The sequence below is a fragment of the Macrosteles quadrilineatus genome, unplaced genomic scaffold (genome assembly GCF_028750875.1).
Source record: "Macrosteles quadrilineatus isolate MER2022 unplaced genomic scaffold, UCM_ALF_1.0 Scaffold_9__3_contigs__length_116548681, whole genome shotgun sequence".
In the NCBI taxonomy this organism is placed as follows: Eukaryota; Metazoa; Arthropoda; class Insecta; order Hemiptera; family Cicadellidae; genus Macrosteles; species Macrosteles quadrilineatus.
This window is the reverse complement of record NW_026542602.1, coordinates 38,529,051-38,556,899: the sequence shown is the minus strand read 5'-3', so window position 1 is coordinate 38,556,899 and position 27,849 is coordinate 38,529,051. Positions and strand designations below refer to the sequence as shown.

The 27,849-nt window shown below is 35.2% G+C and overlaps 1 protein-coding gene across 2 annotated transcripts in view; it reads left to right on the top strand.

The window, feature by feature from the left end:
- Window positions 1–27,849, top strand: part of LOC129002386 (roundabout homolog 2-like) — a 339,513-nt gene that overhangs the window by 294,177 nt on the left and 17,487 nt on the right. The window contains exons 4-17 of one of the 2 annotated variants that reach the window (XM_054430135.1): window positions 14,020–14,173; window positions 18,842–18,972; window positions 19,552–19,818; window positions 20,119–20,243; window positions 20,824–20,976; window positions 21,503–21,710; window positions 22,617–22,850; window positions 23,430–23,512; window positions 23,755–23,985; window positions 24,606–24,831; window positions 25,363–25,478; window positions 26,057–26,156; window positions 26,609–26,848; window positions 27,303–27,430. In XM_054430135.1, the coding sequence (XP_054286110.1) occupies window positions 14,020–14,173; window positions 18,842–18,972; window positions 19,552–19,818; window positions 20,119–20,243; window positions 20,824–20,976; window positions 21,503–21,710; window positions 22,617–22,850; window positions 23,430–23,512; window positions 23,755–23,985; window positions 24,606–24,831; window positions 25,363–25,478; window positions 26,057–26,156; window positions 26,609–26,848; window positions 27,303–27,430 (2,396 nt within the window). Of the gene's footprint in view, window positions 1–14,019; window positions 14,174–18,841; window positions 18,973–19,551; window positions 19,819–20,118; window positions 20,244–20,823; window positions 20,977–21,502; window positions 21,711–22,616; window positions 22,851–23,429; window positions 23,513–23,754; window positions 23,986–24,605; window positions 24,832–25,362; window positions 25,479–26,056; window positions 26,157–26,608; window positions 26,849–27,296; window positions 27,431–27,849 lie in introns of both variants that reach the window. The other variant, XM_054430134.1, reaches the window with a different exon arrangement.

The following is a 27,849-nucleotide window of genomic DNA, read 5'->3' as shown; positions in this document are numbered from 1 at the left end:
AAACATTGGCTGATGAACATGTGTTGTGTTTTGATGATTGGTCGCGCGAACGTGCTCGGCTTACTGTGATCTCTGTGGATGCAAAATGAATATCTTAGTGATCATAAATCAAATTAAATCTAGCATATTAATGTAATCTTTGACTATAGAAGTAGATGTACTACGTCCAAGTTAAAGTTTTTTTAATAAAAACAGACATACGCTAGTTGAGTTGAGCCATCTACGAGTGCATGTAATGTAAATCACTGTTTTTATGTAGATTTTTTTTAAAGCCTGGATTTTTTACATTATTCTTTATTTTAGAACCCCAATTTTATTTACAGTCTTTCAGCTTGTGACTGGGGAGCGAGCTGGTCTAGTAGGGGTTTCGAAGCCCGAAGTCCCAGGCTCGAATCCCACCAATCACCAATGGATTTTATCCATGTGATAATGCCGCAACTCTTAGAACTAGCCTGAAGTAGTGTGTAAAACAGTTCCAAGCTAGAACCTAGCGTCCAAGGATGTGAAGGTGTGACATAAATACAAAACAAAATGCTATGTAGTATAGTATCCAATATTCAATGGTAGTATAGGCCTACACTACATCCAATAGTTCATCTTCCCCATTTAATATTTATCGTGCTTGGACCAAGCATTTAGAATCTTATTTCTATCATAATTGGTGCGTGCATAAACACTGTAGAATATTTCATTAAACCGACTCACCCAGGCTAGATTCATGAACTGTATGTTCACGCAAAATGAATACATGAAATATGAATATTAATCACATATTCGAGGCAGTCTGCCAGCCTTACAACGCCGTATGGGTTTTGTACCCTTGTTTCCAAACCGCAGGGTTAGTAGTTAACTTACTTACTTACTTACTTACTAATGCTTTGATTTCTTTTATTATATTATTTTTGTAATCTCAAATCTATCATGTGCATTTGGTGTAAGCAATACTAGAGAACATCCTACACTCAATTAAAATTAAATTGAAACATTGTTTATTTCACAGTAAATTCACGGAATAAATTTACGACTCAATGGTGAATGAACTACTAAGCTTCAAGTAAAATTTACCCCTGTGTGTGGGAAATATAAACACATATGTACAAGCGTTCCTATAAGGTAAGTGTTGACTATTGTACTCCTGAAAACCTATTATCTTGCTTTGTGAAAAGACATCAAATGAAAGAGTAATTTTAATTCTGTGAGCATCGTTATAGGATGGTTCAATGAAGAAAATGTGTTGAAAAATGTTTACGGAGTTTTGTTCAATGTGCTCTCAATGTCGTTTAGTGTAATGAACATCCATCCTGTTTTAAAGTTATATAAGATTTTTTCTACGATGTTTGAATTTGCTAGAAGGATGCTTTACATTTACATTTACATTATTGATGATTGCATTCCAAAAACGTTGATAATATTCTGAGGGTTAGGTAGCTGACAAAATCCAGTGAGGGGAGTATTTAGTGTGGTTAAGTAGGTTTGACTGTATTTCTACCTTTGGTACTTTAATTATTCAGAAATCCTCTTTTTCATATTCACCAGATACGAGACACGGGCAAATGGGGTTATAATAAATTTAGAAGCCAAAATTCGATAAAAATCTTCAAAAATAACGTCACATCATCAATTTTAAACTCGACGTTTTCCACTCACTTATTCAATCATCCGCGGTGAATCCACCAGCCAATTTTCAAGATTCCTTTTTTGGCGCGTATAAAACAAAGCTTTCCAATCGGCGCTCACAAACCTGTAAACTGTCGTCTGCTCGTCTCGTCTTGACGTTTATCTCTGTCCTAAACAGTTTCGTAACAGTCCCAGCAGGTTGGCTCTTATTGACCGGGAGGATTTAAAAATTAAAATACGTTGACATTAATCTCCTGGAGTGACGTTCGAAAATGGAGCGTTGCGCTACAACCGCATTGTTAACAGTCTGAGTTCCATCGTCGAAACTGTTAATGTTTAATGGTTTTTTTCGATGATTTTAGTGTCGTCAAATCTAGCTTAACTGTGATAAGTCCTAGAGCAGATTAACTCATTCGAATACCACCACGATTACTCGTCAAATAATCAAGTTTTAAAGAGTCGCAGATATTTTAGAGGTTATTCAAAACTCCACAATTGTCAGGGTACAAAAGGATCCACTTCTTGTGGGATTTTCAAAATAGGTTACACACAAACCCAATTTAAACGTTGCAGAAAATAAAAACTATTACAAAAAGGTCAACAACACACTTGCATTTCCCCAAGTAGGACTAGAGCAAGGCCACACTAAAAAAACTGTTTAAAAAAACTTTTTTAGTGTGGCCTTGACTAGAGGTAGACTTACCGTCATATGTAGCTATGACGTAGGTCTCATGATTGAAATTTGTAAACTTGTACAATTACCTAATCATATGGTAACTGGGGTAGCGGATTTCTACCCCCGGATATTTACCCCCATGAAAAAACGCCTACGTCATTTTGACGTCATGAGGGGCGGGGCCTATACACGGTCGAGAAACAGCCCGCGACTGGAAATCTACCCCCGGACATCTACCCCCGGACATCTACCCCCAGACATCTACCCCCGGACATCTACCCCCGGAAATCTACCCCCGGAAATCTACCCCCGGACATCTACCCCCGGACATCCACCCCCCGTGGTCAGCTTTGTCACGTATCGGCCAATATTCATTGTTGTAATTGATTTTATTGACTGTTTTATGTAAATCAACGGCTCTTCGTTTCGTAATTGCCCTCTAATATCTAGTATTACGCATGTGATATGTCATTGTCTTGTTTAACATTATCTATCTTCCTAATGAAATAAGCTGTAACAGCCCTTTTTCACCCGAACTACTTTACCGATTTTTATGATCGAGGTGTAATTTTAAATCTTAAGATCTAGCGCAACGCAAAATGTTAATTAAAACGATATTTTGGTAGAGGGCTTCAAAAGTTTGACCCTGAAGCATTTGATTTTTTTCTAGACAGTGATTTAAATGTTTGACCAACTTTCAAACACAGTAACAGCTAAAGGCGCATGCACGAGCGCAGATAGTAAAATTTAAAACAGATAATTGAAGGAGGTTATTTTCTGATTACTAGAGGTAAAAATACAGTGAAATTAAATGTTGATAAAAAGCCTGCCACCGGTTGATCAATAAATTAATTAATTACTAGGTGAAACCCGTCAAAATCGACGGTTGCTTTAAAGGCTTACGATGATTCTTTTAACTGCGACAGAGTGAAATTATAAAAAAACGTGAGCATTTAGCATTGTTTAATGAGTAATAAATAAGTGTAGAAACAATAATGACATTTGCGTTAGTTACAAAATATGGTTTATCATTCAATGAATAACATATTTCTTAAACCGTCCGTCATAGGCCTATGTGTTATTGTGTTTGGAAGTGTTGGATGTATGTGTCTTAGTAGACAGGATAAGAGCACAATGAACTTCTTCTGTAGATAAATAATTCGTTGGCTAATAAAAATTTAAGCCGGATTAATAAATGTCTCAATCCAAGCGCATTAAAATAGCCCTGTCCTAAACCTTTTTTGTAGTATGTAGATAGTTTAATAACATTCAAAGGCTCTGTTGTGTTTTCACTAAGCTGAATGAATACATCGAAGTAACATCTCTAACAAGTCTGCAATAAATTGCAATTTGGCAGATTAATGACTATCTAAATCGTGCCCATATTTCTTCATAAAAATTATTAAAAATTTAATCAAGTTGCTGTAAACCACTATTAATTTAAAAATATATACACGGCTCATATGGGCAACGTGCCCTTCTGCACTTGTATTATTTTGTATTGTATTACACAATCGAAATTTCCAATAATTGAAAACATGTATGAAAATAATCTTATGAACCTATGATGATCTGTCTTAGATATGACAAAATATTGGCAAAAGTGGTCAAAAATGCAGACACCTGCCGTACAATCCGTACAATAGATAAGATAATTCAATAAGTAATAGTTTAATAGTTACTGTAGGCCTATGTAATATTTTCCAATGATTTAATAATAATAATAAAATGCCTTTATTTAAAGCGGTCTTCAGATACACTGGTTTTCAAGACAACTCAAAGTCACAAAAAGTTTACAAGTACACAATAATTACAAACAGTGGAACTAAACTAGCTTTAGATTGGCCTTAAATGAATTACATGACATGATTTTCATGTTTCTTGGGAGGGTGTTGTATGCCTGGGGTCCAAAGTATGAGAACCCCTTTTTACCTATCTCACGCCGCACTCTCGGCATTTCAAGCAAGCCGTCCTGCCTAGTACAGCGTTCCATATAAAGTCAAACTGATTTCGTAATGGGACGAAGGGAACTTTTAAAGGATTGCTTAAGGGTCAAACTTTTGAAGCCCTTTATCAAAATATCGTTTTAATTCCCATTTTGCGTTGCGCTAGATCTTAAGATTTAAAATTAGGCCTACACCTCGATCATAAAAATCGGTGAAGTAGCTCGGGTAAAAAAGGGCTGTTACAGCTTATTTCATTAGGAAGATAGATAATGCTAAACAAGACAATGACATATCACATGCGCAATACTAGATATTAGAGGGCAATTACGAAACGAAGAGCCGTTGATTTACATAAAACAGTCAATAAAATCAATTACAACAATGAATATTGGCCGATACGTGACAGAGCTGACCACGGGGGGTAGATGTCCGGGGGTAGATTTCCGGGGGTAGATTTCCGGGGGTAGATGTCCGGGGGTAGATGTCTGGGGGTAGATGTCTGGGGGTAGATGTCCGGGGGTAGATGTCCGGGGGTAGATGTCCGGGGGTAGATTTCCAGTCGCGGGCTGTTTCTCGACCGTGTATAGGCCCCACCCCTCGTGACGTCAAAATGACGTAGGCGTTTTTTCATGGGGGTAAATATCCGGGGGTAGAAATCCGGCGACCCTGGTAACTCTGAATTTGCCATAAAAACTAAGAAAAAATTTGATCAGTCTTCTATAACCTTAGATTTCATCACCTTCTTTAAAGTACATATAGGCAGCCACGTTATTATATAAATTCATTGGCGTTAGCAACAAATTTAAAATTGCAACAGTTTGGATTTTTAACAACATGTACTAACCAATAAAAATTAGTAAAGTGAGGCCACATTTTCTTCCGCCATTTGTTTAGTTCATTGACATTAAACACCGTACACATGAACGTTAGCATTTGGGCGGTTTTCATCAAACTTAACAAGGCCCATTCCTGGAACCATTATCATGTCAAACGTGTCCTGTTGTTTGACATTTATATGTTTCTGAATAGGCTTCATAATTGGCATTTGGTCAAGGTATTAAAACCTTTCAAAAGTAATTGATTGTTTTTCCTTGAAAATCGTATTTGACTTGAATAGGTTTTGGTTTAAAATTTAGTTATTGTTTAAATTTACATTTTATGAGTTGTTTAAGCTTGAATTTGGTTTATCATCGTTAGTCGCATTTATTCTGTGTGCCTAAACAGAAAACTGGTGTATAATCTAAGCAATCTACATTAGTTATAAATTTTCTACCTTGTTAAATAATTATTCGGGGAATTGAAATTTTTATACGTTACGAGACCAAATTTTCAGTTCCGGTAAAGTAATTTAAACGTGAAATAAATAAAGACAACTAGAGACAAAAATAACCCCACAACAGGGTAAGAGCAACTTCCTAAGGGATGAACAATACAGATAAGAACCGTGCTGGGGGAGCATTGTTTTTCTAAACTGCTACAGAATTACGTTAAATTACTCACTTAAGGTGATTTTACACACCACTTGTATAAAGCAGTTGAAACTGAACACTTTATATCTGAAATAGTTTTCAGGCACTGATTAAACATGTCTTAAACATTTGACGATTGATAATGGTACCTAAGAGTACGAGTGGAAGGATATTCGCTAATCCTCTGACGCGTACTGAGCCTCAAGGTTTACAACAGAAAATGCACATCAAATTTATCACAAATGTATAACATTATGTACATCAATGTTTTGTATCAATGGAAGTTTTCAACACAGGCTGATTGCATGGATTGACTAGGTACATAGTAATGAAACTGTTAAACAAAATAATAAGCTGGAATTTGTGTTGGGAGGTTGTAGTTATTTCTAAAATACAGTAGTGATTATTCGATTCGCTGAAAAAATCGTGTAGTCATAATGACAAGTGTAAACGAATAATCAACCAGTAAACTATAAAAAAATTCCAATCTTGTATTTCGTAAAATTTCGGACGATATATTTTACCCTTTCTGGTCCTTGGACCCCCATATTACGACCACAGGCTTTAAAAATCAGCATCTTCTGAAGGGTTTAAAGCCTTCCTCGCCTCTTCCCCGTCAAAGAGCTGGGTATAATGGCTTCCAGATAACGACTCCGCGAAACTGTAAATCTCGTGAGCTCGTTAATAATACGCAGAGTGGTTTATCTGTTGTGATAAATCCCTTCAGAAGGAGATAAGTTTGGGGATGAGATGCGAAGGCGGTCCTGGGACGTGAGTGGAGATGCTGATCGAGTAATGATTTGTCTTTCATACGAAGCAACTTTTTCCAATTAGCTTCTGTAACTTTTTTCCAATTAGCTTCTGTAACTTTGGTACGAGGTTGTAAAGTAAATGTGAATATAAAAGTGAAAAATTCTGCTCTTTGCAAAAAACCCAGCAGTGCTTATTTTCTGATTCGGCATACATGAGTTTTTTTACCTTCAGGGATTGAAATTAGGCCTATATAAACAAAGGAGAAATAGTTTACGAAATTAATGTTGTTTTCTACATTGCAACCATAAGAACTTTTTGGTAAGTATTGTTATTCGGCTGTCTTGAGAAAATTTATTTGTAAATTTTGGCTAAATACAATGTTTTATTGAGTTTACTTGCCAATTAAATATGTTAATAAGTTGTCAACATTATTTTCAAAATCAATAAATAACCTTTGCACTTAACCCTGGTATTAAATTGTAGAGCTACCGGCAGTTAAATGTTAATTGTTGTACTATAACGGAGAGTGTTATGCCTTTTTCATTTCAAGAGAGTAGTTGTAAAAAATAAAAATAAAATAAAGACTGTCCTAGCTCTCAACAAAATGATGGAGCAAACTTGAAAAGCGAAGTAATAACAAGAGTGCCAAGAATGATAAATGTTTACTATGACAAGGAGTGAGGCCATAAAATGAGATTTATATAATCTTTCTGTTTCTTTCTAGTTTAACTTGCAATGATAAGATTTACAGATTTTTGTAAGATAAAGTGAATCTTTGTAAAATTAAATTATTGATCAGCTAAATTTTGGGAAAGTATTTTAATACTTACTTAAAAAACATAGGCTCTCTACAACCTTTGGGTTTGTAATCAATTCTCAGACAGTAAATAATTGTGTTTATATCATGTCCTTATTGCATTTTAGATTTTAATAATGGGAAATACGCAGACTTAAGTCTAATATATTTAGTACGTTTCTTTGGTGACCTATCCATGCCTATTTCTTCTCTAAATATTATGTGAACTTGAACTCTTATATCAAATAGTTTTATTTTTTATTTTGAGTTGACATAAAAACTTTAATGTGGACATTACACTTTAAATTGATCCATCCCATGAAACCTTTACCGAAATTGGGCCTTGGAAGAGATTCCAAGGATATTTTTAAGCTTATTAAAAACACTTTGCACCCAAATAGCGAGAAATAATCAGATATTGCCATACCAAACTGCTCCTGGCGTATAGTGCATAACCAATTTGACAGACTCACTTGTATTTTAACTTAAAACCGCAAGTATTTTTTATTCCTTGACAGCGAACATGTATTTGCACGTGCATTGTTAAATATTGCATGCTGTAAATATCACCATTATTATGCAAGTTATGTAACGAACAAATTTAAAAAATAAACCTAATATTCTCTCCTTTAGTTTCTTGGCAACATATATTGTGGGGGAAATAAGTAATAATTCTCCAAAGTGTATCTATTCTTGGCGAACATGTTATTTAATTTCTCGCTACAACATCCAGCCATACAAATACAGACAACTCCAGATCCCTCCCCAATCTACTACTTGTCCGAAAACTTCTGACTTTACGGCTTTTAATAAAGGCCAAACATTGCTTCTTAGCATATAAATGAAAAGCGAAAGCGATGACATGTGTCTCAATTTGGCGTCTTGTAAAACTGTTTTGCTGAAAATCGTGGTTGTGTATTCTGGGTAGGATGGAAAGTAAATGTATTTCTTTATTTAACGTCTTATACTTTATTTTGAGCTTTCATTTTACGAATTTGTAAAGGTTGTATGTAAAAGTGTGTAGCTTTTGGATGGTTCGAAACTGGACCCAGCTGTCCTTGATCATTGGGCTTTCAATAAATGATCCTGGCTAATGAAATGGCTGGCCCTAGTCAGTACAACAACACATTCCATTCTACACTCATCCTTCACTCTTATTTGGGTTGAAACACGTTCACAGGTGGCGTCCCATACTCCATTGAATAGCCTATGTTGCTTTAAGTTGAATAAGTTAAGGTTGCATGCTTTGAAACTTATAACATAAATGTGTGTTGGATCGTGGAAAGAAGCTTCGGCGAACAAGAGTAAAAATAATTTCAAACATATCTGTAGCGAGTAAATCAATCCCAACTTTGGATTATTTTGTAGCCTAATACTGTTCTTGAAGAATACATTCGTATATATATGATACTCCTACCAACGTTCAAAGCGAAATATTTCGCGTATTCATTCTCACAGATGTATGTTCACATTATGTTTGATCACAGTTTATTCTGTGGTTTTACCCATTTGATCAAAATTGAGGATTGTTAGAGCGTTGTCATCGCAACGTACACTCAATTACACATACAACAATTAGAAAGAATAAAAGAATATACAATAAAGACCACGGCATTTAGCTTCTTCCATACTGGTAGAGTCATATGTTTGTACGGAAACGTACTGACTTAACTAATCAATATCAGTTCGTAATCGTTCATAATCAATTACTAGAACTATCAATTAATAGAACTATCAATTAATAGAACTATAAAAAAACGACAACTTTAAATTTCACGGCAACTTAACATTAAGTTAACGTATTAGGATTCAACGTACCTTATGATTTTAAAATTGCATCATCGTCGACACCAAATGTTCATCAGCCACAAACTTCTTATATAACACGAACACGATAGAACACGAACAACTACACACACTACTCAAACACAACACTAATTAACATCAACTATAAGTCAATAAATTGATAACTTACTATGCACTAGACAAGCAGTCGCGAACTGATGGAATTTTCCAGATCAACTGTTCAGTTCAACAATGAACGACGAATTAAACAGGCAGTGGCTTGCTTGCAAATCAGCTGTTGACTGTGATTCGCATAAGATAAAATGGTTTTCCTACAGTCGCCCGACAAAGTTGGCTTCCCTGTACTGTTTATAGTACAGAAAGCTGCTAATTGCTGCATATTTATACTTTGCCGTACGGTTTATACTTTGCCGTACGGTTTATACTTTGCCGCACATCAGGATTCCAACCAAACAACACAAAACAGCGTGGTTTTATTATGCACGTAATCCGTGTACGCTTGGAAATAGGTTGGCAACACTTAAAGATAATAATTCTATGAGCAGCTGATTGACTAATTATAACTACGATTTAACCTGTCATTTCGTGTTTATAGTTTCGGTATTCCTGAACTTTCTGGACTTTTCTTTTAAACGTTTTTAAAATATTCCTACGATCTTAATAAACAAAAAAAATACCTTTTAAGCATTTTTTAAGGCGCGGAAACCACTTCAAATTACTAAAACATACGGAACTATATTCTCAATACGCGTAGCAAATTTCTTGCCGAGGAAAAATAGCGGAGTGATACGGACCGCGGGTACTACTTTCTCTAGGGCACCATTTTTGTTGCCAGCTGAACCTAAAAAAGCTTTGTATAGTGTTTGAAAGACTAATTATTTATATGCTTTATAGTGACTGTAGGAAAAATATAATGTGTAACACGAGTGAAAAAGTTACACAAATAACTATTTTTGTTTAACATGCCAGCCAATACAGTATCTTGATCTAAAATACAGTACTTAATATACTGTATTAATTGGTCCGTACTGTTTAATATATGGTACTGTTGACTTATTTTTGGGTGACGTAAATATACACCCAGGAATATTGTAATAAGATGTAGCCTAGCCTATCTATATATCTAATTCCGTAAGCCCAAAATTTTACAATGAAATTGTGAGCGAACGGGAGGCTGTAGAAAGCTGGGAGAGGTCTCATTTTAAAGGTCTGGGCATGAAGTTTTGGGGAAAATTATTCATTTTTTTTAATTATGCACCAAAAGGTTGTTACGTAATAAAATAATTTACATTTAAATAACATGGGAGTCCAGGTCATGTCTGCTTTGTTTACTTAAAAACATGTGGTTTAACTTTATTTAAAGCATATGGTAATATGTACTGTAATATGTATACTATTATAAAGCTGAAATATAGACTTTTTCCCAAGTTTAAGGGTCTGGATTAGTTAATGGAATAAGATTGGTTGTGATAGGTATGTCTGAAAAAAGTGTAAAGGTAGAAGTAATTACTGGAGTAGGCAAAGGGAACATATTTTTCATGCCAAAAATAAAACTAACATCTAAAGATCCTAATATGCCGTTTAAGTTTAGGGATTCAATTCCTATTGGGATTAGCTTTCGATATTACTATAAATAAAGCGCAAGGCCAAACCTTCAAAAAGTTGGCATTTATTTGAAAAAAACCTGTGTTTACCCCAAGGTCAACTTTATGTTTCTTTTAGCCAGTTAAAGTGGCCAGATGATGTTAAAATAGTATTAAAACAAAATAAAGACCAAGGATTGGATTTAAATGGATACTATACTCTGTTGTTTTCAGAGAGATTTTGTTATGATTAGCATTATACAATTTGGAGGATGACATTATATCTATGTGTTTTATTTAAGTGAATAAAACACCTATATTCCTATATTCAAAGGAATTGATAAATATTTATTTAACAGTGATGAAGATTATTATTGAAAATGTTCCTTAGTTGTATATTATGATTATAAAGTTTGTATTATAAACACACTGCATGAACAGTCCTTTGGACTCTATATTTTAAACAGAACAGACATAAAAAAATTGCATTATGCAGATATGTAATAACTTTTATACATATTATAATATACAAAAATGTTAAACGATAATTCAAGGTAGGGTAACCCATGAGACTAATAATTTGTACAAAATAATTACTAGAATTTTTATATAGGGGCTATTGCCCCTACAAGCCACTTGTTTGAATTAAAATAGCATAAAACAGCTGTGACAAACTCTTTAATGTGGCTTTTCATTGTGCAACTTGTATTATACTGTGATTTCATTTGATTCTCATTAGGTATTTGGCAATTGATTGATAATAAGTCATTAGTAGTACCATATTGCTAATTTTATTTATTTGTAAAAATTATGTTAGTTACTTAACAATACTCACAATTATTCTATTCTTGGCTTTTATTAAATTAAAACATTGTACAGCTTGATTTAGTAATTAGTACATTTCTACTGTATTTAAAAATACCCCCGCCGTAGCAAATCTGCAGACTAAGCGAATGTAAATTGGTTCGATTGGATTGTTACAAAACTATTTCCATAAACAAGCCATATTTATTCTCCATTTAAATAACCTTAGTTTTAACAAGTACTTAGCTTTGCTGCTACGAGGAAGGTAAAAAGTGTTTGTTTTTCAGCAAATCTTAATAGTAGCCTACCTTATTGTATTAAATAGATATATTTGCCAAATTTGATCAGCATAAATGTGATTTGCATTTGGTTATATATTTTTTTTGCATTTTGTATACATACCTAATCTAAATACTTTCAAGTAACATTCCAGTTTTCCATTTTATGACACGAAATAATTTCCCTCTCAATATTTAATTTTCAAGTTGAGTACAGGTTGGCAGTCCTGATCTCAAAAGTGCCGAACATACTAATCAGCTGTTCAGATCAGCTTTAACGTGATCAGGTGATCGGAGGGAACGGTCATTTGTTTCTATCATGTGAAGCGTCCAACCAGTATAGCTTTTATCAGATTTACGCTTTTGGAAACATCTGTCTTCAACTTCAGATTAATTTTAATCTCGAGAAGAGAATCTGTCATCTAAATCTCGATTGGAGTGGTGCATTTGCATTGGTTGGATTTTTTATTTTTTGATATTTGTTTTTTTTTGTGTCTGGGGTTTTCAGTTAATTTTTGTTGACATCTAGATTTGTTGAAAACGCGTTACTAATCATGTTTTGTAGAACATTACCGATTAACAGTGCCATGTTTTGTATTCATTATTTTTATTGACAGCGTTTAATTGATTTTGAAGGTGCTTTACTGGTTATCTTATATGACTTTCGACCATCTTTAACTGCAACTCCCCACACTGTATTAAATATTTGCTGGTTTAAAATATTTCCATCCTCAAAACTTTTTCTCGTTAGCTTTCAAGTTTTAATTGAAGCATTATTCCATCTAATTGCAAGTCGAACACTGCTTAGACATATTTTTATTTATCTAATTTTAACGTGCATGTATGTTTTATTCTTATTCGGGGTAGTTATTTTAAGAAACTGTATATTGAGAGAAATACTCGATTTCCACTCCAGCTCTATGTCTTTAATACTTCAGTGTAACCATGAATGAACATAGTTAATGTCCTCTACTGATCAATTCCACAAGGATATATATTGTTCATGAAACTCAAATACTTTTGAACTAGTACATAAGCGTTTGAGGTACGTCATCGAAACAACAATAGGTCTACACAAGCTCAACCTTGTTTTCTTGTGTAGATACTGCACACTTAACAGTATTCAACATCTCAATATTACTAACCCTTTTACTCTATGGAGATGCACTCCAGTTTGATACTCTGTGTCGTGCCGTCAATACGTCGCGGTGCCGCGGGCTCGCCAGCTGTCTGCCCTCGCCTCTTTAGCATACTGTTTACATCGGTCCATATATGACACGACCATCGCCACTTTTCACCGCCGGCGGCACACGACACACGACCGACAACCCGGTACTAACGAGACGACCAGTGAAGTTTAGGAAAATTATTTCATCAAATAAAAGCTTCTTCGGTAGTAATAATATAAGTTAACAAACTTTGTATGTCATTTGGAAACCACCAATTAGAGATTCAGACCTCTCAGAACAATATTTTGATAGACAAATATGGAACTCAGCAGTTATATTATTTATGTTTATCGGAATATAATTCAAATAAATTCATTTAATTACTGGAAAGCTCGAAATCAGTAGGTTAAGACTTGACAATTTCGTTGCATCTCCGTAACGACCCTTCGTTTATGCATGATCAGACTGTACATCGTATGCAAATTCACCACACTGTAACCATAAAGTGCAATGACGCATGTATAATTTTCTACGAAAACTATTAACACTCCATGCTCACTTTCGTGATAAGGCATCATTTCACCCCAACATAATTATATTTATTGCTCTTACTCTTGCAATTAGGCCTATTACGTTAAGGATAAAGATTATCCAAATCAACTTGACTAAATATTCTCTGTGATTACAGTACATAGACGTGGATATACGATACACTTCGTTCTACAGTGTAAACCTGAGTTCCGTATTTATCAAATTTTTTTCTTTCACTATTCCACAATCCACATCATTGTTCCACAATCCTCGTATTATTCCACAGTCCACATCATTGTTCCACAATCCTAGTATTATTCCACAACCCACATCATTTTTCCACAATCCTCGTATTATTCCACAGTCCACATCATTGTTCCACAATCCTAGTATTATTCCACAACCCACATCATTGTTCCACAATCCTATTGTTCCAGCAACCAAATCGTTCTTCAACTTTCTGTATAGCATATAACCCCAGTTGATTCACAAACCCCATTATTGTTCCACAATTTATTTTTCTTCTGGCAAAATATGCCTCAGGCAATGTTTCTTTTCTTTTAAACCTACATCATCCGTATTATGTTTCAGTTTTGAGGGACGACTTCCGTGCCGAGCCGTCGGATACTCGGGTGGCTGCTGGGGAGACGGCCCTCCTGGAGTGCGGTCCACCCAAGGGGCAGCCAGAGCCTACCCTCCACTGGCGCAAGGATGGGGAGATCGTCGACATCGAAGGCTCAAGCAGGTAATTGTTGTGAACAAACTGTTAAGTTCAAAACAGAATACGACTTGTGAAATAGTAAAGAGATATTTTTAATCTCACTAGTTTTAGTTAAGTATTTAAGTACGGTAATAAAGGCTAGCATATTAACTTTGGCTTTGCGTTTTTTGTTTTTTTTTTCATGAATACCAAATCAGTTCTGAATTATTTTGTTGGCAATCGTCATTTTGTTATTAAATACTACTTTCAATCTGCGCATATAACTACTACTATAAATAACGAGATCTATTCAATTATATACAGAAAATAGTTCTTTAACAACTATATTTCACTCTGTTTCTTCAACAATAGTAAATGTTCTTCAACTTTTTGTTCCCGAAGAAAATAGATGTGGATACAGCAACTCAAAAGAAAATCTTTCCAAATATCCTCCCTAATAATATGCATATCGGGAAAACTTTTTATGGTATAACTGCATGTATTTGATTTCACAGTTAAATGTCAGTCAACTTTTGATTCGTCTAACACAGTAGAAAATACAAGATTTTGCGTATATTTATCAGTTATAAATTGTATGTTCCATAAAATAATTAAATAGCCATATAAACCTTGACAATAATTTACTGCATTAGTAAAAACATAATTTTTATAGCTTTGATAGCAACATTAGAGGCGAAAAATTAACAAACAGCGCCTTAATTTTCATGACGCAATATGGATGTAGTAATCGTTTTGCATAGCGCAAACCGTACGGCGTTTTAATGGTCGATTTTAGTTTATACTACCATGCAAACGATAAACTAATTTTATCATAGAAAGTAATTTTTTTGTAATACCTGTCACTTTATTGAAAAGCTAATTTTTTTACAACATATATTAATTCCCATTAGTGTATAATTTAAATATACAAGTAAACTTTCATTAGTGGCAGGGTTAGAAGCAAGTGTCTTGCAGTTTATCTTAAAAAATTATAAAAACATATAATTAATTAACAAAAACATAAACCTATCTAAAAGTATTAATTTCATTGATAGTAATAACAACATTGATAACAAGAACTGTAGAAGACACAGCAAAGCTTAATTATATCAAGTTTAAACTGATTAACGACAAGAGGCCTATGATTAATGAAAGTGTACAAAGGAAAGAGGGAAGTTATCATGCCGGGGATTGTAGGGGGTGGAAGGGGGGGGGGGTTGAAGAAGACAGATGATAGGGGAGGGTGTTTGTCTGTAGGATTACCTGTAATATGGTGGTGTGTACCTAGCAGGGAGTTAGGAGACTTTACCTAGGATAACTAACAAGGATTGTGTTCAGGAAATATATTATCAGCTGTGTGATGTATAATACTAACCATACAGTATATACAGTGCATTGTAAGTTTAGTCACAATGCATTGACTTTGGACACTAGAGTAGCATCCCATCTATATGGTACAGCTGGGACCATTTTTTTAATACTAAAATAGAAGTAAGAACCTGTTAGCTATTCACAGATTGCACTAGTACCTTGTCCTATTTTCGTCCTTATACATTATTACTGGCATAATTGATGGGCCATCTATATCTCACAGTAAGTCGCCCTATAAAAATATTGAAATATAGATGATAAATATGTGTGTAATTTTATAAAACTAGTATGCATATTACTCCATTTAAATTATGTGTTAAGTCAATAACAAATTAGTATAATAATTTTTTTATGTAGATGGTTTTACATAACAAAAATACTTGTGAATTACCTAAAGTTAATAAAAACTGACTAAGAACAAAATTAAAATTTTCAGTTGTAGAGAGCAGGCAAGGTAAGGCTAAGCTGTCAGGATGAGCCTCGGTTTTTTATCAAATCAGCCATTTTAAGTCACTAAGATTAAGATAGCTGCCATTTTGAAATTTCAAATTGGTCCAAGTTAATTGTTTTCTACCTTTAAAATATGTACCTATGTTTGTAAAGATTAGTTGGAAAATTTGAAAGATCAAAATGTAAAAATATAAAATGTCAAATGTATGGTTGACAAATAGGTTTTAATTTTTTATTTGACTATTAGATCATTATCCCGGATTTTGGCTGTTTACTTACTGGACACCCTGTATAGCTTAATAAATCCCTAACAAACGCAACTGAATAGTATTGTTCTTATACCTAACTAATACTAAACAGTACGAATTATAAACTTGTTTATTAGATATTATAGAACTACCTCACCCTAGCTGTAGCTCTATGCGTAACGTTTCTGTGCTAAACAATGAATAGTTAATGTACTACTATCCTTCAACTCAAACAACCACCCATCCAACGTAATTATTGATTAATATTGATTAAACATATCTCGAGCCTTTCATCTTGTGTCCCAAGAGATATTTCAGCTTCACATTCTGGTTCTGTTTTCTGAAACATCCGCTTGAGCATTTGTCAACGAGAAGTCGAGTGATTGTTTTGCTCAAACAAATTTGCTGAAATCTAAAACAGCTCTGCTGCAAGTAATATATTCCGAATGCGCCGATGTTTGGATTTATTTTCCAAAGTCTTTTGATTTATCACTCTATTGTGCCGTATAAAACAACCGCCGTTTCATTTCAGTTTGTAATTTATGATTTCAATAAATCGAGTTGTCAGAACCATCTATTGGACTCTATTCTTCTCCAGCATGTATTGTTTTCTGTATTTTTCCTTGAATTAATAGAAGTGCCAATTTATATGAAATAGAGTTGTTTTCTATTAAAACCGTTCTGACAACACTAGTCAATTTGTCACTTCTACAGTACGTTTTTTTTTATAGATTATTTATAAACAAATCTTCGAGGTGATAAATAATATATTCAATGGTTGCAGTGATGGATTTGTTAGTAAACTGAATTTTCTAGTCACACAATTTTTAGTCTCTTTGCCAATTAATGTATTTAGTTAATTGAATGTGAGTAAAGGAAATGTCCTATGATGGTTTACTTTATAGCCTTACATATAGTGTCAGATGGATTCTATCTGTAATTCATTTAAAGATATATTTTAATACGCTAAAACCATGTAGGAAAATATCATTTCTTAGATGTTTTATAGCTTCTTATTTAATTAATTATAATCTAAAATACCCCTGCTGCAGCAAACCTGCCGACTTAGGGAATTTCCATTTGCCTGGATCGATTTTCAATTAATCTATTAAATTAACATTTATGTTTAACGAGTACCCAGGTTAGCTGCTACAGGGAAACTAATAAAGTGTGTTTTTTATTAAAATATCAATAGCTTAGTATGAAATAAATAAATCTGCCTAATTTGACCAAAATATATCCATAAACAAGCCAACTACAACATATTATAATATTCTCCATAATAATAACATGGGAATTTTAAATTAAACATTTTTTGAATTTTCACCGTAACCAATCACCGTACAAAAACACTTTGATATACTAAATTATTTGTTTTTTTAAGCTCTTTAAAAAGGTCTGGAGAAAAATTGATAAATTTTGTGTTTTAAGGGTAAAAAATGAGAAAACCCCATTTTTACCCCATAAAACCCCCCGTAAAACACCGTTCCCATGGTCCGATCATGCTGGTTCGCGAACTCATTCAAGTTTATCCCACCTTACACCTTCAAACCAAATTTTATCAAAATCGGACAAAAATTACTCAAGTTATCGTGCGGATGGACACATTATATATATCTCTATATATAGATATATATATACATATATAAAAATTTGAACGAATGGTGTTTTTGGCCTCTGGGGACATCAAAATTAAAAAGTAAATCGGTCCCGGGCCTAGGTCTTACCAGAGAGAGCCTACGGTAATAGCTACTTCCCTATAGGTAAATTCGCTAAAATCATTATTAGAGGTGAGCAAGCCAAATTTCACAAGGAGCTGTTCTCGAGTTGAGCTTCTGGGCAAAGGTCAACTTTAAAGTGATCGTCTCCAGCAATTGTGGTAACATCGGAATCATCTTCCATGATTGTGGTAAAGTTGTGAAGAATCTCCCGCAATTACGGCAACACCATCATCATCATTCCCCGATTACGCGACAAAATTGTAAACGACTCGCGTTATTTCCACAAAAAAAGTAAACATCTTCCACAATAGCTACAGAACCGTAAACATCTCATATAATCGTAACATCTTCCACATTTGCTTCAGAATCCTGAACATCTTGAACGGTTGCGATGTAATCATAAACATCTCATGCGATCGCAACAAATCGATGGTGGAATCATGAACGTCTCGCACGACCTCTGGAAATCGTAAAGACCTCCCACAATCTCAAAGGAGTTGGGAACATCTCGAGCGGGCGCAACAAAAGAATAAACATCTTGCAAGGTCACACAGATTTGTAATCATCTCCCACATTTGCAACAGAATCATGTACATGCCACGTTATTGCAACAAAATATAGTGATCTTCTTCCGCAATCATTGTGTTGTGTTTTGTAGGTATCATCATGTTTTTTTCTCTTGAAAAAAACATGCTTTAGTTTATTGGTGTAGTCTTTGTAGTTGCATTATGTGATCGTGATAATCTCTCGGGAATAAAGCTCGGTTTGGGTTGGTTTGCTTATCTAACTACTTGCACAATCACTTGTTTTTAGGACATGCTCGGCTCAGATTTCAAACTGAGTCTTTGGCACACCTTATACACATTCTCCATCTGCAACCAAACAGCAGATTATTTTAAATAATACTTCTGTAATTGTTGTAGGGTGAGGATCGTGGACGGAGGGAACCTGATGATCTCTGATGTTCGTCAGAGTGACGAGGGCAAATACACTTGTGTCGTGCAGAACCTGGTGGGCTCCAGGGAGAGTGTCGCAGCTAAGCTGACTGTACATGGTAAGAAATCACTTTTGTACTTCATATAATTTATCGTTTGGTTTCTTTTATTTACTTTATAAAATACTTTTCAATACATAAGACAATCAACAAAATTGGAATTTAAAAAAATCTTTGTTTTGATTTTGAGTTTGTTGATGTAGTGCAACTTGTATCAGCTCCTCAAATAAGTAAGGTAATCTATCTTCTAATCTGTAGCTGAAGCTAGTGCCTACTACACATCCTTACACTGTTGTGTGTCTCCTAATTTCATATATCCTACACTCAAACTGAGTGTAATTGTTCCATCTAAATTTCAACATAGGCCGATTGTCCTGTTATCTTCTAATTAATTTTACCCAATCCTTCCAATAGAGTTATAATTGATGTTTATTGCCTTAGTTGGCGGATGGTTATAATGCTTGCATTAAAATTACTGTTATGATTCCATGCGGGATTTCTTCTGTACAATTTATGTACCCATTCAACTAAAGATTGCCGTTAGATACAATTAAGAGTTGGTTTCAAATTCACTATGAATTTGAAACACAAGATAACATTTAACTATCTCAAATCCTAAACAATATCATATACTTTCAGTCAAGCCGTTCCTACTATCGGAGCCACAAGATGTGACAGTGCTGCCCAACCAGAAGGTCCAGCTACAATGTCGCATCGGAGGCGATCCTCCGCCTAAGATACTGTGGCGAAGGGACGACGGAGACATGCCAGTGGGACGTGCTCAGATCCTGGACGACAAGAGTCTCAACATTGAGCACGTCTCTTTGGAGGATGAGGGAATCTACATATGTGACGCTGATAACCTCGTAGGCAGCATCTCTATGAGGACGTCCCTAACTGTCCATTGTGAGTCAGAGTTTGTGATTAGTTAGTTGGTTTTGCAGGGGCTTTAACTATGTATGGAACAAGAAATTCCAAGTCTATTTTAAAATTGTAGTTAATTTTAGAATAAAATGAACAAACTGTTGTTGAATTGAGCCACTTAAAAGAGTGAGTTGAAAAAAATTACTGGTTTCTGTGGAATACGTTAACTTTTTGACCTAACCAAACTGGAAGGGCAAAAACAAATTTATTAAACCAATAGCAATACCACGAGTACATAAATTTAATTTTCACGCTCTAATATAACATTTTAATTGGTTTTAGCGCCACCAGCATTCAAAAAGAGACCACATGATCAAAAAGTTGGGCTGAATGGAGTGGCCAAGTTCGACTGTGATGCGGAAGGAAATCCACGACCCAGTGTTTTCTGGACCAAAGAAGGGAGTCAGGTACTTTCTGATATGAATTGTTTTAGCTGTAAACAGTATTTATATCATTAGCTCTTACTTTTGGTTTTTAGGTATCCATCTAGTTAAAATTTTAGTTTGTTATTCCAAATATTTTGGATGAAATAAGCATTTAAACATTTGATTGGTCAGTCACAGTGAAGATTAGTCACCATTAAAAGTGTAGTTTATTTAGTTATCACACTTTGAAAAACCCGTCAAATAGATCTAAAAAGTATGTGTACATTTGAATCTTTAATATAAACATTTTGACTATCAATTTATTGGTAAACTCAGTCAACAAGTATAACTGAAACATTTTAAAAACTAAAATCCATTTCATTAGACCCTTCTTCTAACACGTCTTCTTCAAAAGTTATGTTTCCTTGATATCATAAGAATGATAGTAAAGGTCAGACTGAATAATGGCACGGTTTTAATCATAAAAATCTGCTACATAAGGCTTGTTCAAATAACGTGATCGGGGATGGAGCTTAACTGCGGCCAACGAATAAGGTATACTTCATCCTCACCCGCCTTCATTATTTGAACAAACTATAGTGATGATAACTTTTATTTCCAGGTGCTGATGTTTCCTGGAAACTCCTACGGGAGGATCAATGTCACTCCCCAGGGAACTCTCAGCATCCAGGGAGTCCAGAGGGAAGATTCCGGATACCTAGTGTGTTCAGCTCTAAGTGTTGCTGGCTCGGATACTGCTAGAGCTTTTTTACAGGTTTGTGGTTCATCTGTCTTCTAATGATAAAGTGAGGAATCTTGAACATTTAAAAGATCTGTTTATAGTTTATTTGAATAAAGAAAGGTAGTAAAAGAAGGAATCTTCCTAGGGCTAACAAATGAGGTTTGTCTTCATTTGCCTCAGGTAGGCCCATCTCCAACCACCTTTTTGTTATTTGACAAAATTATCGAACTTCTTGTGCAACATCATTCTATCTTCTGTTAACCAATTCAGTTAACATCTATGTATGATGATTATCTAACTCTTTCCATTAAATAACAAATTTTTTTTAATGTAAACTTAAAAAATATACCTATTATGTTCAGCTAGGAGTTATGTTTACAACTAGTTTCAACCTTCTAGGAGGTAATCATCAGGTGTGTACAAGGATGATATTACTTCATATGAAGGTTGTCAGTAACAGTTCTTTTACACTTACACAAACACATGACGAATAAACACATAGCGTGCAGTCACACACATCCCACATTTGAACAGTCTAATGAGATTATGCTCATTCCAGGTAACGTCAGTAGAAGATGTTCCTCCGCCTCTGGTAGAGGTGGGTCCGACCAATCAGACGCTTCCGTTGCAGTCCGTCGCTACTCTGCCTTGCCAAGCACGTGGGAGTCCCTCTCCTCGCATCAAGTGGTATCGCAATGGAAGTCCTGTGGATCCCCACGCTTCCTCTAGGATCAGTATTCTTCCTTCAGGAACTCTACAGATTGATGGTGATTCAACAATACAATTGCTGTTATAAGATATTATTATTATAAATCAAATGTTTTGAGTTATCTTACTTGTTAGTATGTTTCAAAAAGATCTTATATGATTTAGCAAAATTGTATTTACACCTACACCTAACATAAACATAACCTATTTAATTTATTTAACAACGCATAACAACATAATCAAGCCTAAACTATCTTATATCTACAGATATTTCTGGCTTCCCAGAAATAAGTGGGATCAGTGGTCAATCAAGGCCCAACTAGAAAAACAGGCCATGCTGCAGGATCCATGACGTCACACTAGTGGATAGATTTCATTGATAAATTCATTGCCTTCGCCATTCCCATATGTTTTAGGTAAATAAGCAAGCTGGCTGTTTGTAAGATTTTAATGGTAAGAGTTTAGTACAACTATCCACCACTGTGACGAAGTGTTGCCCGTGCTGCAGCATGGCCTGTTTTTCTAGTGGGGCCTTGGGTCAATAGTGACAGGCATTAGGTACATTTAAATAACATAACATTTTAAATTGTAAAAATAAATAAATAAATCTAATTTTATTTACTACTAGGTAAACTCTTATAATTTTTAGTTTTGTGCAGACCTATAGCCAAAGCGGTCTGTCTTCCACCCCTAGTTTAGGTTGGAGAATTATTCACCGCTTTCTAAAACAATCTTCCAAGTTCATATCTTTGCTAGTATTTTATCCCAACCGGACACTTCATTTGTACCCCACTAACACCTCCTATTTTTCTTTATTCCTTTAATCTGTTTCCTTATTCCCATGTGCATTTCTTCTACTTTCTTGCATTTCAAATTCAATCTTCTTACTTTTCATCCTCCTACACATTTGAGCAAATCTCGTGATTATGCGCTTTGTGCATCTCATACTTCTGGTTGCTGTGCAGATCTGCAGCCGAGTGACTCCGGGCTCTACACGTGCACAGCCAGCAGTGAGAGTGGTGAGACATCGTGGTCTGCCTCTCTCAGTGTTGGAGGTCCCAGTGGGGGCTACCACAGAAGTCCTGACCCCGCCACATTTCCCCGCCCACCCGGGGCTCCCCGGATACTCAACACTACTCAGTCCTCAGTCACCATGGCCTGGGACCCTCCGCCCGGGCCACTGCACTCCCCACTCATAGGTATGTTGGAGAAAATGTCAAGTCTAATTTAATTATAAACTGCATGGTTAAGCCCCTGAGCTATGCGTTCAAAATCATTCACCAACGGTTGATCACCTCAAAATATTTCTGGTGGTTAGTCTTAGTACACTAACCTCCAATGCAAACATTTCCAGCAGATTGACTGTTGGTGAGTATAGTATTTATTGTAATTTCAGGCAGTGTGTATTTCTGGAAGGTTGATAAATCTAAAGCACAATTTTTCACAGCTTGTTCTCTATTTAAGTGTGTGGAAATATTTGATAGTTTTCCAGGTAGGCTTCCACAGTCACACTTAAATATAATATCGGGATAGTCAGGGTAAAATATAATATTACAGGAAACTTGAGCTGACGTTTCAGCCTCATTTCCCAGATGGACATCTTTATAGCATTCATTATTGCTGCATTACCGTTATGACATTTACAGTATCACTGCAACTGCAATAAATAGTATCAATACGTGAACGCTGAATATCCTTGAACAAGCAGCACAGCAGCAGTAAATCATTATAGCTTTGCTTTGATACAATACTAATTCAGACGAAATGTTGTTTCTCAGGATACACTTTGGAATACTTCAGTTCAGATCTTCAAACCGGCTGGGTGGTGGCAGCACACAGAGTCAATACAAATACTATTATGGTAAGAAATTATATTGTTGTAAATAAATAATTAAGAAAATAATTTTTCTGGTGGTCCTTATAGTAAACTAGTTATATAATTAATTAAATTTATAGTATATGATACATACACAAATTCTGTCAATAACCCTTGTCTATTAAGAATTAAAATTTACAGTTTTTCTTTATAATTTTAATATTTGAGTTCCTATTCAATTATCTTTTTAATTCAAACACACCATTTTATCCTTATTTGAATCGCAGATCACAGATCTGAAGCCAGACACGTCATATGTGTTTGTGGTGAGAGCGGAGAACTCCCAAGGCATCTCAGTACCCAGTGAGATATCCGAGGTAGCTCATACGCAGGGAACACATCTGCGAGATGTCCCGATTCATCAGATCAACGAAGCCCGAGCTCGGCTGGCAACCAAGGTCATCATACTGCGCAACCTGGAGGCTACCAGCTCCACCGCTGTTCGGATAACTTGGGAGGTAAGAATGATAATTGGACTTTACAGCTTTGTTCCATAACTTACCTTGCCTCTTCCTCCTTAGCCATTGTATAACCTGGGTAGGTTTATGTCCACTCTACTCAATTCTGTCATCTGTTGTCCGATGTCCTTTTCAACTTCGTCTTTCCACACAATTCTTAGCCTGCCATGTGGTTTTCCTGCTGGGTTTCCCTGAAGACAATCTCTGCTGGTCCTTCAAACGTCTTTGCAAATTATTTTTACCTAAACTTCCTTGTCCTTTGAAACCGCAGTAGGTTTTGGCCCCAGTGACGATTCCTTTGCACTCTTTTCTGTCTTAGTTGAAATATAGTGCAAATTTTAATGTAGTCTATCAATATCCTTTTAAACTTTGTCCTCCCACCTCATTTTTGGACTGTCAAAAGAAACCTGCTTCCCAATGGATTTCCAGAAAGACACTTAAGATTATTAAATGGAATTTTCAAACTAATATGACACACCTTGTACTACAATCTAATCATTCTTCAGTAAAAAGAGATACTAACAGCAATAGTTGATTCACATTTTTCTTAATTTTGTTCTAAAAAGCAACTCATATATAAGTTCTATCTACGACACTACAGTTTTTTTTATTCCTTTTAGATTGTAACCGCAGAAGATTTCGTCGAGGGGATCTACGTAAGGTTCAGAGACATATCGGGAGGTGAGAATAAGTACAACATGGCTACAGTACTCAACGCTGGAGCTCTCCACTACACTGTCACTAACCTGCAGAAGTACACCAAATACGACTTCTTCCTTGTCCCGTTCTTCAAGATGATCGAGGGTCAACCATCAAACTCCAAGGTGGTCCAGACGTTGGAAGATGGTAGGTTAAAACTTTTATTTGATTAATGTTGCATTTGAGTAGCTTTTTGGATTGCATCAATTAATTTACTTACTCCAATTCTGCATAGAACAAATGCAACCCTGATGCTAAACCTAAAGGTCTACCATTGAAAGTATTTTCCGATCCCTTTCATTTAGAGAGAATGGTTAACCTTCTTAATTCCCTTAGTAGACTTAATTATTTTTAGTAGACTAGGTTTAGAAGAACATCCCTGATTATTTAAGATTATGGAATAACATTTTAGTGACTGTAATATATTATAGTACTTTTTAGTATGAAATAAAATCCTATTCAAAAATTGTACTACGATTTCCACTAATATGTATTTAATAACCATTTGAATAAAAAAACAAGATGATGCAAGAAAATCTTATTGAAAATTATTATGTTCTATTCCTACTAATATTTTAGGTAAGTATTGTTACTAACAAAAGAGGTAGTCCGACAGAACCAAATAAGATTTTCACTTATTTCACAAGGATGATGTTATTTATTAAATTTGTTGTTTAGTTCCGTCTGCCTCCCCTGAGGACATCCAGATGTCTTGGGTCAATTCTTCGGCTGCTTATATCAAATGGTCCCCACCTCCTCCCCAGCATCATAATGGAGTTTTGTTGGGTTACAAGGTTAGTTTGAATGCACACAGCCATACTACTATAAGTTTTGTATGGCATTATTAAGTATATAAAATCAGTTTTTTTTTATGTTTCTTCTGAAGTTTTTGAAAAGAAAATACAGTGGTGGGGTGAAACTGAAACTCAAATCTAATAACAACCTAAACCTTCGATAAGTTTGGTTTTTGAGATTTTATTGGTCTGTTTGTTTGGTTGGTGTTGATTTCATTTGGTTTGATTTTTGGTTGGTTAAACCGCCCTGCCAAAAGATTTCTAGTGTTGACCATTTTACTAAGAAAATGTATTACAGTACTAGCTACGAGTTTGGAAGTCTGATGAATGCTTTTAACTTTAAATGAATCCAGTATTGAAAAATAATTTAAATTTAAAATATGCAATCTTGTTGTCTCTCTACACACCATCATTTTTTAAATGGCATTTGTTGACCAGTTGATCAAACAATCAATATGTTACGTTGGTTTGGTAGACAACCGACATCCAACCGGCAACTTAACTTAGATCTGATCAATGTATCAATGTACGTAAACACTAATACAATGATATTCCCATCTTGTATTTCTGTTGTTCAGGTTCAAGTAAAGCAGAACACCAAGATAGTTCTACAACAGACAGTCAATGTCACGACCCAGACTGTCATACTTCCCAATATCTCTCTCCATGGAATACAAGGTAAACATAGAGTTTAAGTGTTTATATTAAATACTGTTTAGACAAGAAAAATAGACAGTGAGTAGTTATTGTCAGCTAATTTAACCCTTTCCTCACAAATAAGCATTTGGAATGTTTTCAAGCATTTGATGACCCAACACCGTAACTGTAATCAATTAGTAGATCCCTTGTCATAGATTACGAGAGTCACCTTGACCCTTAAACCATCCATGATCCATGGTTAGGAAACTACAACAGATTGAAATGAAAGTTAAGCAGAGTTAAACCAAACTTCTTTAGGTAAAATTTAATTTGTTCGAAGCACAGACCTTTGATGAATATGTAAACGGGCAAATGGTCAAAAGAGACCATGGGGAGTCTTACTTTCTTTACATGTTATGTGATTATTTTTACTGTGTTTTTGTAGATAAATTCTTTGATTTTCAACTTAGGCCTCATTATTGTTTTCCCAGGCATGGGTGTGCGGGTGGTGGCCTACACAGCTGTAGGTATTGGTCCGTATTCTCCGATGGTGAGTGTGGCCGAAGCTCTGATGGATCCGTCCGCACAACCTAGTCATCCCTCCTCGGCTTCTGACACTGTGTATGTCCTTATCCTCGGCTTCATCATCATCTTCGTCATCTTCGCCTTTGTTGCCACCTACTACCTCAAGAAGAGGCAGAACTTCAAGAAGGAACTTGGTCACTTGAGTGGTAAGTGCTCAAAAAATATAAAATCAAAATGATTGTTGGGTAGTTCCTAAAAATATTTACAGTAATAATAACTTTGACTACCGTACTGTTATGTGTTTTTCAGTACCGTGGTAGCAATTCTTTTGTAAAATAAAAATTTACAACTTTTTTTATAAACCAATAATGGTTTATTTATTGTCTATTATATTAATTCACAATATGTTATATAACACAGTGGACGTCATTGAGTCTTACAAAATGAATCGGTGAGCTTAAAACTGTTGATGGCATATTTTCCCTGAAATTGTTACTGATTGTTCATTCCTTCCATCTTTCCCTTCTGGATACTGATCAATTAATAAACCATAACCAAGCCAGCACTGCTACTTCGTCTAACATCTTACGTCTATTCATTCTGTAAGTATATACAAACATTTCAGAGCAAATTCAATTTAAAACTATTTTCCAGTTCCAGTGATGAACATGAATGACCTCAACCTAATGGGGGGAGGTAAGGAGACACTGTGGATGGAGGCTGGATGGGGAACTAAGAGTCAGGGTCACGGAGGTCAAGGTCATCTGTCAGACAGTGACTATGCTCAGGTACTAAACATTGTAAAATATATTCATCGTAATTTGTTTGTTTGCAATTGAAAATGTGAGCATGGAATACTTTCTCAATTACAAAAGATAGTCAACATCCTAGTTGGATACTCTGTTGGTTTTATGGAGCTTGTTAAATAATATAAAGGTTGCCAGATCGGGAGAAAAGTTTGAATCTGCTGGACACTGGGGTCCTTGAACTGTGGGATTTTTATTGATCATGGCTAAAGAAACAATCTGCTGGTCGTAGTCAGTTGTTGACACACTCATTGACTATGGCTCTACAGTCATCCTTAGCTCATCTTCACCTTAAACTGCAGTGTTTTGTTTCCTTGTTCAAGATATGTAAGGTCTTTACCTATAGTTTGGTCCCTATATTAATAAGCATTCAGGGGTGTAGGCCTAATACTTTAAATAAT